This window comes from Danio aesculapii, chromosome 5 (assembly GCF_903798145.1).
Source record: "Danio aesculapii chromosome 5, fDanAes4.1, whole genome shotgun sequence".
NCBI classification, from domain to species: Eukaryota; Metazoa; Chordata; class Actinopteri; order Cypriniformes; family Danionidae; genus Danio; species Danio aesculapii.
In genome coordinates, this window is record NC_079439.1 from 1977239 (window position 1) to 1992238 (window position 15000).

Sequence of the window (15000 nt, forward strand, 5' to 3'; positions counted from 1 at the left end):
GATTTTGCTGTCGAACTGTTGTATAAACACAATATCACACGAGTAGCAGTGCTATATGGCTGCATATCAGCACTGGTGGAACACTAAGCACGCCAATATAGGTTGAAAACTATTTCAAACTATAATTAAAAAGTAACTCGTTTTTACTGTCTTTAACAATAGTTTTATGGCTACACACATTGATTTACTAATATACTATAGTAATATATTACATTTTCAGTGAATTCATTACTTAAGTTATTTTTGTCTGTGTAGTTTTCATTTAATTGTTATCTACTGTTCAATTTTACTGTCACTGTTCTGAAAATGAGCAAGTTTAAAGATTAGACAGTTACCTTTTTTAACCTGCATGTGTGTGTGAATGTGTGTGCGTTTTAGAGAGAGAGAGTAAGTGAATCTATGTGCATGTATGTCTGTCTGTGTGTGTTTGTCTGTCTAAATGTGTGTGTCTGCGTATCTGTCTCAGGTTGTGTGTGTGTCCGTGTGTGTGTATTTGTGTATCTGAGCATAGATTTGTGTGTGTCTCTGTGTTCATGTGTATCTGTGTGAGTGCAAGTGTGTGCATGTGCATCTGTGTGTGTGTATATGTGAGAGTGTGTGTACGAGAGAGAGTATATAAGTGTGTGTGTGTGTATGTGTGAATACAAGTGTATGTGTGTGTGTGTGTGTGTGTATAAAAAGAGTGTCTGTGTGTATGTCTATCTATGTGTGTGTGTCTGTCTGTCTCTCTGTGTGTGTATGTGTCCGTGTATGTGTATCTGTGTAGATTTGTGTATGTGTGTTTGTTTCTCTCTGCATGTGTGTGTGTAAGTGAGTGCATTTGTGTCTGTGTTTGTGCGTGTGTCTCTGTGAATGTGTTCATGTGTGCAAGTGTGAGTGCATCTGTGTGCGTGTGTGGTGTATGTGTACGAGAGAGAGTAGGTGTGTGTGCATGTGACAGGGTATACAAGTGTGTGTGTGAGTGTGAATATAAGTGTGTGTGTGTGTGTGAATATAATTGTGTGTGTCTGTGTGAGGTCACCAACCCTGATTGATCAAACACTGACAGGAAAATAAAGAGGGAAAGGATCTCTCCTGTCTCATTAACAGCTCATTATCTGCTCATGCATATGCAAATGAGATCACGTGTAGAATCTGACAGTAATCATAATTAGACCGTTTTATTCACTTCAGGTCACAACTTCAGGGAGCATCACGTCCATTAGAGCTGATTTACATGTCATTTGCATAAACACCTGTGTGTGTGTGTGTGTTCCAGGTGTGTGTGATATCCATGATCTACAGTAATATGCTAACTGCTGTTTTAGCCATGCAAATTATGTAAATGATGTCTATTGTAATGCAGTCAGAATAAGCCAAAGAGTCAAGTTATGACAGCAGAAATATCTCTGTGTGTGTGTGTGTGTGTGCTGATAAGATCTGACACAGTTGTAATATCACACATGGAGGAGTGCAGCTTTCCTGAATGTTTGCACATGATTCTGATTTTACACAACAGGAAGTTCATTTTGGCTGAATTTGGCACACAATATTGTCAATATTCTTGTTTTGCAAGTAAGAAAAAGATAAAGAATGCCAGAGCTGAATGTGTGTGTGTGTGTACCTGTACTGCAGGGCGAGTCTGAGTGCAGTAGAGTTGGACTCATATTTGCCCAGCAGCATGCTCATCCGCTCAGCGTTACTCTTACACTCCTCCAGTGTGATGGTCAGCAGGTCATTCTGAGACTTCAGGTGCTCGATTCGACTGCAACAACAACACATACACACATAAACAACACAGAACACAACACATTAACAACACAAAACTAGTTTAAAATGGTGTTAAAATGGTTTAAAAACATTTAGAATGGCTTTTATTCTAGCCGAAATAAAACAAACAAGACTTTCTCCAGAAGAAAAAATATTAGAGGCAATACTGTTGAAAATCCTTGCTCTGTTTAACATCATTTAGGAAATATTCAAAAACAGGACGTCAATAATTTTGACTTCAACTGTATTAGTATAACTATATATATATATATATATATAGATATATATATAGATATAGAGAGAGACTCACTGGCCACTTTATTAGGTACACCTTACTAGTACCGGGTTGGACCCCCTTTGCCTTCAGAACTGCATTAATCCTTCATGGCAGAGACTCAACAAGCTACTGGAAATATTCCTCAGAGATTTTGCTCCATATTGTCATGATAGCATCACACAGTTGCTGCAGATTTGTCGGCTGCACATCCATGATGCCAATCTCCCGTTCCACCACATCCCAAAGGTGCTCTATTGGATTGAGCTCTGGTGACTGTGGAGGACATTTGAGTACAGTGAACTCATTGTCATGTTCAAGAAACCAGTCTGAGATGATTCACGCTTTATGACATGGTGCGTTATCCTGCTGGAAGTAGCCATCAGAAGATGGAGACACTGTGCTCATAAAGGGATGGACATGGTCAGCAACAATACTCAGGTAGGCTGTGGTGTTGACACGAGGCTCAATTGGTACTAATGGACCCAAAGTGTGCCAAGAAAATCTCCCCACACCATTACACCACCACCACCAGCCTGAAGTGCTTATTTGAGTTACTGTTGCCTTTCTATCAGCTGGAAACAGTCTGGCTATTCTCCTCTGGATATTTCCTCTTTGTCTGACCATTCTCTGTAAACCCTAGAGATGGTTGTGCGTGAAAATCCCAGTAGATCAACAGTTTCTTAAATACTCAGAGCAGCCCGTCTGGCACCAACAACCATGCCACGTTCAAAGTCTCTTAAATCCCCTTTCTTCCCCATTCTGATGCTCGCTTTGAACTGCAGCAGATCGTCTTGACCATGTCTACATGCCTAAATGCATTGAGCTGCTGCCATGTGATTGGCTGATTAGACATTTGCGTTAACGAGCAGTTGGACAGGTGTACCTAATAAAGTGGCCGGAGAGTGTTTATGTGTATAAATTATTTTTAAATTATTTATGTTTGTATTTTTATTGTTATTTCTAGTTATCTTTTTTTTGATGGTGTTTTGTGTTCCCATAATTCCTCTGACCTGTTAAGTCTCTCCGTCTCCACCTCAAACTCTCGGATCTTGCTCTCGGAGATGGCGGATCCGTGAGAGTAAAGGGTCTGGAAAATCTCCTGGATATTGGAGCAATCCTGCAGAGAATGAGCCAGATGTTCTGCCACATTACTAGACACCTGCAGGAACGAACACGCACACACACACACACACACACACACACACACACACACACACACACACACACACACACACACACACACACACACACACACACAAACACACAAAAACACTGCTCAGTTTTCTGATTTCTGAAGAATCATGTGACACTGAAGACTGGAGTAATGATGAGGAAAATACAGCATCTGATACACATTCACAGTCATAATAGTCCTAATATATAGTAGTTGCTTTGGCAATATATAGCCAAGTACACCATGCCAATAAAGTGAAAAGAGAGAGAGAGGGGGGGGTAAGTTTATTAAATAAGTGGCATTCAATTCTGTACAGTAGTGTAAATACAGTCAGGGCCGAATTAAGAACACATTGCTCCCTGGAGCTATAGCAAATTCAAGGGCCCCATTTTTTTTACCTCACAAAAGTATATATATAGCTATTATTATCTTTATTATTATTACTATTATTACAATTATTATTATTTGATATTATTATTGCTGTTGTTATTCTTAATAATCTGTCATTAATAATTTCCAGATTAATTTAATTATCTAATTTTCCCCCATTTGATTTGTGTGTGATTATTCCTTAATTTTTTCTGTTATTAAAATAGGCCTGCAAGTATACAAAATCAAGTAAAGACATAATATGAAGTCTAAAGTTCAAACAGGCTACCAAAATCAGCAAATTAAAACCATTTGCAATACTTCCTAAACTACTGCTTCATAATAAATACTTTAAATAGGGGTTACCTTTAAAACCTCTCTTCAGAACTTTAGCTGACCATAAATCCTTAATGATAGCTGGATATCTTTAACATCTATGCTGCTAATAGCCAAACATTGCGGTCCTCAGTGCTCTAGCATTCTTATTTTATTTGTAATTTTTGCATCAGATATATTGTCTGAAGAAAGCCAGCACCAATATTTCTTTGCTCCATATTACTGTCCTTTTCATAAAAGAGCATGGTTTCTGCTACATTCATTCGTCCATGGCGGGGCGCCATGCCAGGATTCATCCCGCCACGGCTACATTACAGCTCCTCATTCAAAACATTTTATTATTTTAATAGCGGGTGATAATCGCACCAAAACATATTAAAGGGTAAGTGAATTATAACAGCGTGAACTTTTCTGTGACCGTAGAAGTGCTGTACGTCATTTGTTTAACCCTTTAAGGTTACGTGCTGACTGACTGACTGACTGACTGACTGAATGACTGGCTGACTGACAGGTGCGTGATGCGTGAGACCCAGCAAACACGACGTATAGCCATTTCACTTTACTTCAGGACGCATTAATACCGCTCTGTAGGTCTATTGGAGACATTCATCAATATTCCTAGCAAATCTAATAAATGCTGGAGACATACTCGTAACATAAACGCAGTAAACCACACTTCAGCAGAGTTTATTTGAGAGCGCACAAGAAGATCTGCGCTCAGTGTTGCCAGATGATGCTGACTGTTTCCAGCCCAAAAGCTGTCGAGATCACAAGCGTTATACACTGTTCTAAGCATATGTATGCGAAGAACGGGAGCTATGGCATCTCTTTAGGAGATCAAAACAGGTTTATGAGGGCAGACCGGGGCTGGCGGGCACGCCGTTGAAAAACCGCCCAAATTTTCACTATCCGCCTATGTCACTTTTTACCTGCAAAAATAAATTCAAAACCGCCCAATCTGGCAACACTGTCTGCGCTTGAGCAGCGCGTATTTGAGGGCGCAAGAAGCTTTGTGCACGAGCAGAGGAAATCGGCATGCAAGCAAAGAGATCCGCATGCTGTAGGCTATTACATAAATGCGATCTCGACTCGTAATACTGCGCTCACGACATTTGTCATTGAAATTTTGTGTAAAAAAGGCCTGCCGCCACAGCTGGAACAAAATCCTAGAGGAAACACTGAAAGAGGGAAAGTAAACATTCATAAAAAAGTTAGCTTTCTAACTGGTTCAGTTAGACTGTAAACCACAACTGAGTGTATTTTCTTGAGGTAGATCCTCCGCAATGATGTGTATTTGATTTGTTCACACACTGTCTCAGTTATATTGTGTGATGGAAGACTTGTACGAGTTTTGATTCCACCTGTCCGAGCTTCTGTTACGACATGTAAAAGTTAATCAATGATGAAGACTGTTTGCATTGTACTTTTTGTACTCCGTTGAGCTTGGTTAGCCATCCTTTGACTGGACGGTTTTCGCGGAGTCGAGGTAGTGTCGAAATAAGGGACTGTCCTGGGAAAATTGGGACATCTGATCACTCTTATGGGTGACTAAAACAGGGATATTCAATATTTTGATTAGCCTACAGCCACTCCGAGCGCCAGTTTAGCACCGGCGTCACTGTTTTCAAACAGCATCGAACAGAAAGAGAAAGAATACTTCACATTATCAACATGCAAAGAGGGGTTTCCTGCGTCATAGCGCAAATTAATTCTGCAGCTAATCAAGAGCTCTCTTCTTCCGCAGGGGCTTCAGCCCCACCTAGCCCTCATGTTATTCCAGCCCTGAGTACAGTAGACTAAACTAGACTAGACTAGACTAAACTAGAACTAGACTAGACAAGACTAGACAAGACTAGACTAGACTAGACTAAACTAAACTAGACCAAAGACCTATCTTCTTAGTAAAGCATACACACAATGCATCACAGAACGATATGATGCATGAGTGTGCTCCACACAGGTGAGTGAGCTTGACAAACCACCTGCAGGACACACTCCTCCTTAATACACCAGACATTGTGTTAGAAACTCTCCTGTGCTTCACATGTTTGTTTCTATAAGTGCTGTTTTCATTTCTAACACTTCATTTCTGCATCTCGTTTAAATACACTATGAACAGCAGCTACGCTAATTATTTTCCACTTCCACCTGGAGATACTCATGCCGAGGCCCTCAGAGACTATGCAGCGCCATTGATGCGATCCAAGACCTGTGAAGAGATGATCCCAAGGTATCTATAATCCTGGACCAGGCCGTATCCCGAGCTGATGCTGTGGTGGACATTAAGTATTGGAGAGCATGAGACAGATTTCTGAAAGACCACCGTGACAAACAAGTCCCTGCATTAATTCTGTGGGCCAGCCTGACCCCCCACCGGTGACCTACTCACACCTGCAGCTTCTCCACGATGGACGTCCAGCATTCTCCAGCCCCGGCACCTAGACTGCAGCTCCACACAGGAAGCTTGGCCAGAAGAATAATGGCCGTGCCCAACAGAGCCTGGTTTCTATCGAGGTTTTTTTAATTCTTTACTTTGTCAATTGGTGAAGTTTTTTTCCTCGCCACTGTCATCACCAGCTTGCTTGGTTTGGGACTTGTGGAGCTGCGCATTGATGGATTTGCTCTTCAGTGTTTGGACTTTCAGCAATGAAATTAAACCACACTAAACTGAGCTAAACTGATCTTCAACTCTGAAAACTGAACTTTACTAGAACTAAGTGAAACTTTGACACAATCTACAATGTGAAAAGCGCTGGAGAAATAAAGATGAACTGAATTGAAGTAGTGTAAAGTACAGTGGTGTAAAGTACAGTGGTGTAAAGTACAGTGGTGTAAAGTACAGTGGTGTACAGTAGTGTAAAGTACAGTGGTGTAAAGTACAGTGGTGTAAAGTACAGTGGTGTAAAGTACAGTAGTGTAAAGTTCAGTGGTGTAAAGTACAGTGGTGTAAAGTACAGTGGTGTAAGGTACAGTAGTGTAAAGTACAGTGGTGTAAAGTACAGTGGTGTAAAGTACAGTGGTGTAAAGTACAGTGGTGTAAAGTACAGTAGTGTAAAGTACAGTGGTGTAAAGTACAGTGGTGTAAAGTACAGTAGTGTAAAGTACAGTGGTGTAAAGTACAGTGGTGTAAAGTACAGTGGTGTAAGGTACAGTAGTGTAAAGTACAGTGGTGTAAAGTACAGTGGTGTAAAGTACAGTGGTGTAAAGTACAGTAAAGTACAGTAGTGTAAAGTACAGTGGTGTAAGGTACAGTAGTGTAAAGTACAGTAGTGTAAAGTACAGTGGTGTAAAGTACAGTAGTGTAAAGTACAGTGGTGTAAAGTACAGTGGTGTAAAGTACAGTAGTGTAAAGTACAGTAGTGTAAAGTACAGTGGTGTAAGGTACAGTAGTGTAAAGTACAGTAGTGTAAAGTACAGTAGTGTAAAGTACAGTGGTGTAAAGTACAGTAGTGTAAAGTACAGTGGTGTAAAGTACAGTGGTGTAAAGTACAGTGGTGTAAGGTACAGTAGTGTAAAGTACAGTGGTGTAAAGTACAGTGGTGTAAAGTACAGTGGTGTAAAGTACAGTAGTGTAAAGTACAGTAGTGTAAAGTACAGTGGTGTAAGGTACAGTAGTGTAAAGTACAGTAGTGTAAAGTACAGTAGTGTAAAGTACAGTGGTGTAAAGTACAGTAGTGTAAAGTACAGTGGTGTAAAGTACAGTAGTGTAAAGTACAGTGGTGTAAGGTACAGTAGTGTAAAGTACAGTAGTGTAAAGTACAGTGGTGTAAAGTACAGTAGTGTAAAGTACAGTGGTGTAAAGTACAGTGGTGTAAAGTACAGTGGTGTAAAGTACAGTAGTGTAAAGTACAGTGGTGTAAGGTACAGTAGTGTAAAGTACAGTAGTGTAAAGTACAGTAGTGTAAAGTACAGTGGTGTAAAGTACAGTAGTGTAAAGTACAGTGGTGTAAAGTACAGTAGTGTAAAGTACAGCGGTGTAAGGTACAGCAGTGTAAAGTACAGTAGTGTAAAGTACAGTGGTGTAAAGTACAGTGGTGTAAAGTACAGTAGTGTAAAGTACAGTGGTGTAAAGTACAGTGGTGTAAAGTACAGTGGTGTAAAGTACAGTAGTGTAAAGTACAGTGGTGTAAGGTACAGTGGTGTAAAGTACAGTAGTGTAAAGTACAGTGGTGTAAAGTACAGTGGTGTAAAGTACAGTAGTGTAAAGTACAGTGGTGTAAAGTACAGTGGTGTAAGGTACAGTAGTGTAAAGTACAGTGGTGTAAAGTACAGTAGTGTAAAGTACAGTGGTGTAAAGTACAGTGGTGTAAAGTACAGTGGTGTAAAGTACAGTAGTGTAAAGTACAGTGGTGTAAGGTACAGTAGTGTAAAGTACAGTAGTGTAAAGTACAGTGGTGTAAAGTACAGTAGTGTAAAGTACAGTGGTGTAAAGTACAGTGGTGTAAAGTACAGTGGTGTAAAGTACAGTGGTGTAAAGTACAGTAGTGTAAAGTACAGTGGTGTAAGGTACAGTAGTGTAAAGTACAGTAGTGTAAAGTACAGTAGTGTAAAGTACAGTGGTGTAAAGTACAGTAGTGTAAAGTACAGTGGTGTAAAGTACAGTAGTGTAAAGTACAGTGGTGTAAGGTACAGTAGTGTAAAGTACAGTAGTGTAAAGTACAGTGGTGTAAAGTACAACAGTGTTTATTTCTCTTTACCCCAATGCTGCTGATCTCAGAGCCCAGGATGGATCTCTCTGTCGGCAGAGACTCTGAGCGGGTTTTAGACAGTTTCACTCGCTCCGCAACCTACAACACACACACAGAATACTGTTGATAATTAAAGAAACTATAATTAGCTTATTTAATGTCATTAATTTGTATCACTATGCTGTTCTTCATAAATACACTTAACATGAGTAAAGTAAATGGCACATAAACAATACAAACAAAATAAATAAAACCCAATACTAGTATGCTCTATTTAACACACACAAATCAATAAATGAATGAATGAATAAACAGATAAATAAAAACAAGTTAATATCTCTTACAACTATTATTATGTTCTTCCATCAAAACTAAGTACAAAATTAATTGAAAATGAATTAAAGAAAAGTTTAATAAACAGTTACTTTTACGACTATTGAAAATAAAATAAAAAATACAATTAAAATAATTTAAATTAAATCAATTAAACATAATAACAAGAAATAATATTAAAAATAAACAAATATATAATAAATTTAATAAAATGTGCTGTCTAAGCCTTTGATCAAGACACTCAACCTAATGAATAAATAGGTAAAATAAAATGTAATCAAATAAAATAAATAAAATAAAATGTATTAAAATAAAATAAATAAAATAAAATAAAATAATAAAATAAATAAATATTTTTTAAATAAAATAAAATTCATTAAAATAAAATTAATAAAATAAAATTTAATGAAATAAAATAAAAATAAAAAATAAAATAAATAAAATGTAATAAAATGTAAAAAAAAAAAAATAAACAAAATAAAAAGTAGTAAAATAAATGTAAAATTTAATAAAATAAAATGTAATAAAATAAACAAAATAAAATTTAATGAAATAAAATTTTATGAAATAAAATAAAATGTAATAAAATAAAACAAAACGTAATAAAATAAAATGAAATAAAATAAAACAAAACGTAATAAAATAAAATGAAATAAAATAAAATGTAATAAAATAAAGTAAAATGTAATAAAATAAATAAAATTAAATTTAATGAAACAAAATAAAATGTATTAAAATAAAATAAATAAAATAACATTTAATGAAATAAAAAAAATTATAAAACTTAATAAAATAAAAAAAACTAAATAAAATAAAATGTAATAAAATAAATAAAATAAAATGTAATAAAATAAATAAAATAAAATTTAATGAAACAAAATAAAATGTAGTAAAGTAAAATAAAATTTAATAAAATAAAATAAAAATGAAATAAAATAAAATAAATAAAACAAAATTTATGAAACAAAATAAAATGTAGTAAAATAAAATAAAATGTAATAAAATAAAATAAAATTTAATGAAATAAAATAAAATAAATAAAATTTTATAAAATAAAATTTATGAAACAAAATAAAATGTAGTAAAATAAAATAAAATGTGATAAAATAAAATAAAATGTGATAAAATAAATAAAATAAAATGTGATAAAATAAATAAAATAAAATGTAATAAAATAAAATAAAATGTGATAAAATAAATAAAATAAAATGTGATAAAATAAAATAAAATAAAATGTAGTAAAATAAAATAGTAAAATAAAATAAAATGTAATAAAATAAAAAACAAAATAAAATAAATTGTAGTAAAGTATCATAAAATGTAATAAAATAAATAAAATAAAATTCAGTGAAATAAAATAAAATAAATAAAATGTAATAAAATAAAATTTAATAAAAATAAAATGTAAAAAATAAAATAGATAAAATGAACAAAATAAATAAAATAATGCAAAACAAAGTAAAGTAAAATAAAGTAACATGACATGAAACAAAAATCAATGCTACAGTGTGCGTCTGTGCATGTGTGTGAGAGAGATGTGTGTGTGTGTGTGTGTGTACTTTAGCGATGGGGATGTCGTTGCTGCTGCTGCTCGTGCTCAGTTCTCCAGTGCTCGGGTTTATGGGACGTCCAGCGGGAGTCAGACGGCCGGGACTGGGCGGAGCACCGGGCTGAACACTCTGGAGACGAGTCTGCATCTCCCGCACCTACACACACACACTGAGCATAAGACAGTGTGCACTCATAGATCAGAGGAGCAGATGCTTGCATTGATGTGGCTTCAGTTCAGCTCTATTGCAGACAGCAGAACATCACACACACTCAAAATACAAAATACACACACATACACGCACGCATGCACACAAACAAAACCAGATTAATTCAGAATCACACTCAACTTTGGAATGACACAAGCACACACTCACAATACCACACACACACACTCTTATCCACACACCCTCTCTCATACACGAGCACACACTCCTCTCATACGCACAGACACCCTCACACACACATGCGCGCACACTGACTTTCATAAACCCACATTCCTCTCTCTCACATACACTTTTATATACACACACACACCCTCTCTCACAGACACTCCCTCACTCTCTCTCTCACAGACACTCCCTCACTCTCTCTCTCACAGACACTCCCTCACTCTCTCTCTCACAGACACTCCCTCACTCTCTCTCTCACAGACACTCCCTCACTCTCTCTCACACAGACACTCCCTCACTCTCTCTCTCACAGACACTCCCTCACTCTCTCTCTCACAGACACTCCCTCACTCTCTCTCGCACGCACGCACGCACACACACACACACAATTAAGTTATTTAGAATGACTAATACTCCCATCGTCCTAAGACAATATATACAGGATATCTTTGTCTTATTTTAGACTTGTGATGAAACTCGCAGACCTCCAATAGGCTCTTGCAGACACATGGACTTCTTGAAGACGAATCTCACGAAGCGGACGAGGCTTTTATACTTGACGCGTTCGCCATTGAGATATTCTTATAAATGACAGGGGGCGGACAAAAGAGACAGACAGTAAACTCAGACGGATCAACAGAGAAGTAGAAAGTTTCCGGTGACTACATCATATCATTAATATCATTGAAGATTTTAATACGAACTGTTTTTTATTAATTTTATTAATGATTATTAAGAGTTTTAGAACTTCTTCATATCTCAGACAGTTCTACCCATTAAAGTTAAATATTAATGACAACAGGACATGTGTTGCTCTACAATTATATTTTTTATTATGGCAAGAATAAAAGCAAAACAAGCACACTAACTAAAAAATACTGATGTTTTATTTCACCCACTCAACAGTTCACACAGTACTGTCTGGCTAGATTTTGTCCTCTATTTGTATGCTAAAAAGACAATAATGCTCCAACAATCCTGACCATCATCACCTATAAAGCCTAGAAACAGGCCATCAGTATACTGTAAATCGATAGGTTTATATATTCCTCTCCAGTTATCAATGAAATAATGTTACTTAAATTTAGTTTGTTACTTGTAAATTGTTTTAACATCAGTGTTATACCTATAAATGGTGGAAAAACCCATTCTGTAATATTAAAACCACATGAGTCTCCACTTTTGCATGGCCTCTGTTTTACTCATCCCTCTGTTGTTTCTAAACTTTCACAAAAACTTTCCTCCTTTCCCACGGCTGCTGCAATTTCTAGACAAGAATGATTGTTCATCTGGTTCTCCCTATAATCACGCATGTACAGATCATGAAGATGTGTGTACAGTCGTAGCTGTTTCAGACACAATCTCTTCAAAGTGTTTCATATTCAACTCGAATCAAACACAGCGCCGCGCGAACTCTTCACTCGAGTCTCAAAACATTTCATGAGCTCCGCCAGCCGAAATCATGTTGCGTGCACCCAAAGCCAACCTCTGTAAACACAGCGATGACGTCACATTCGCCGCGCGCACTGAGTTCAATAACAGAAAGCTGATTGGCTGTTGCATGCTGGTCTCATTTGTAGTTGTAATCCTGCAAATGACATTAGGACTAGTGAAATAAAGAACTACAACACCACAAAAACCAAGCAACAACAGCAACAACAAAGAATTACAATGAGCATTAGATGTAGTGCTACATGGATATCAGAAAAATAAGACCTGTGCAGAAATATTTAAGACCTACAACAGCCAATTTAAGACTTTTTAAGGCCCCGCAGGACCCTGAAAACAGCATGGACATATTCAAGGTCAATTAGTGTAAAATATACTGGATCAGTCTGGACGATCAGATGAAGTGTGTGTGTGTGTGTGTGTGTGTGTGTGTGTGTGTGTGTGTGTGTGTGTGTGTGTGTACACAAGCAAGCATGTGTGCAAGCGTGTGTGTAAACGTGTGTGTCTACAGTTGGCAGTGATTGTGAATTATTTTTCAAGGCAAATAAAGCTTCTCCTGCCAGTGGAAAAGCTGCCAAAGGACAAATAAAGGACTGAATGTGAATCTGGAGCACCGTCTCACACACACTCAGACTACATCAGTCTGACATAGCACCGTCACTCACACCTCTAACTCACAGCATTATTATTATTATTTCACTGATACACACACAAACACCTCACTCTTTCTTCACGATTATACAATACTGCAGAAAATCTGTAGATCTGACCATGCTTGCATTAGTTAGTACAATACATGTGTGTGTATAATCAAAATATATAATGTAAATAACCTAATAATGATAAATCTATCAATGAGCAACACTCTCACAACACAAAAAGTAGAGGTCACACACACACACACACACACACACGATCCAGGAGGAGAAAGCATGCATTAAGAGCAGGGGGTAAAAACATTCTGAATTTGAACAACAGAGTATAGTATATACAGGGCTTGACTTAAATGGCCCGGGGCCAGCGTGCGAGACGCTCGGGACACTATAGAGAATAGTTACTGGCCCGATCGTGCTGCCTTGTCACTATAGTTTAATTTGGCTGTGACTGTTTGTCAATTGCGTGCAAATACAGGGTGCTTTCACACCCAGACGTTTGTTTCAGAACCTGTCTCATTTGCTCAGTAAGCGTGGTTTGTCTGGCATATGTGAATCCTGCAATCGCATGGGATCCACAGCAAATCAATCAGTCCGAGATCGCCTGAATGAGGTGGTCTCGACTCGATTGTAGTGAGAAAACAAAACGATCCAACGAACTAACGACCCACGCTATATAACAGTGTATTATGGTTGTGTAATAGACATATGAAGAGAGAATTATGAGCAGGGCGGGATGTCATTTCTACTGGCAAATGCATTTCATGTCTAATACGAAAGTGAAAACCTGCTGAAATATTACCCAGTGCTGTTTATTCATTAGGAAAATTGACCGAAGTTACCGTCTGATCCTTTTTCCATATTTTAATCTTATAATATTTTATATTAGGCCTGTTGTTTTGTTCATTTCTGCACTGACAGCTCAAAAGAAAGATCCACATTGATCTGCTTCATGATCTGACTGTAGTCCCAGTGTTGTGACGAGAAATGCACCCCTGTGGTAAAATGCAGGCACCCCTTCTTAGACTTTCATTAACATTCTTAGTCTATATTTTAATAAAAATCAAAGGTTATAATTGATTAAAACACAGGCTAATATGATTATAATTTTGATGGATCAAGCAAGAACAAGAGAAATGCAGTTTAAAACTAGGTTTACACATAAATGAAAAATACAAATATTGCCTGTAGTCTAGACCAGTGTTTCCCAACCCTGTTCCTGAAGGCACACCAACAGTACACATTTTCAACCTCTCCCTAATCAAACACACCTGAATCAACTTATCATAACATCAGAAGAGACTCCAACACCTGAAGTTAATGTTCAGATAATGGAGACATCCAAAATATGTACTGTTGGTGTGCCTCCAGGAACAGGGTTGGGAAACACTGCTCTAGACTGATGTAATGAGCCTGTTTCTAAAACTAGGCATTTTGGTGGGTTTTAAATAAAGGAAAAACATTAAATTGTTGTAGTTTTCAACTAAACCACACATTAATTCACATCACTCTAATTGATCTAATCTAATTTCGGGTGCCTAAAAATAAAGGCACTTAAGTTACAGACATTTGCTGTAAAGTAACAAACATTAAATTACAGCCGTTTCCTTGAACTTAAATTTCTGATAAATTTCTGTAATTTACCGTGTGTTATTTTACCTTTTTTTTCCGGCACCCCAGCTGATCGGGCCAGTAGAAATAATCTTTAGCGTTAACACCCTGATATAGCATCAGTGAGTACTTGTATGTGTATATATATATATATATATATATGTGTGTGTAAATATTCCTCAGAGATTTTGCTCCATATGGACATGATAGCATCACACAGTTGCTGCAGATTTGTCGGCTGCACATCCATGATGCCAATCTCCCGTTCCACCACATCCCAAAGGTGCTCTATTGGATTGAGCTCTGGGGACTGTGGAGGCCATTTGAGTACAGTGAACTCATTGTCATGTTCAAGAAACCAGTCTGAGATGATTCAGGCTTTATGACATGGTGCGTTATCCTGCTGGAAGTAGCCATCAGA

General features: G+C 37.1%; 1 protein-coding gene across 1 annotated transcript in view; it reads right to left on the reverse strand.

The window, feature by feature from the left end:
• The window catches only part of mcc (MCC regulator of WNT signaling pathway), a 160034-nt gene that overhangs the window by 29008 nt on the left and 116026 nt on the right, over nt 1-15000 (reverse strand). Inside the window, exons 9-12 of the mRNA XM_056457218.1 lie at nt 10486-10632; nt 8603-8692; nt 3037-3185; nt 1604-1744 (exon numbers count right to left, since the gene is read on the reverse strand). Coding sequence (XP_056313193.1) covers nt 1604-1744; nt 3037-3185; nt 8603-8692; nt 10486-10632 — 527 coding nt within the window. The remainder of the gene's footprint in view (nt 1-1603; nt 1745-3036; nt 3186-8602; nt 8693-10485; nt 10633-15000) is intronic.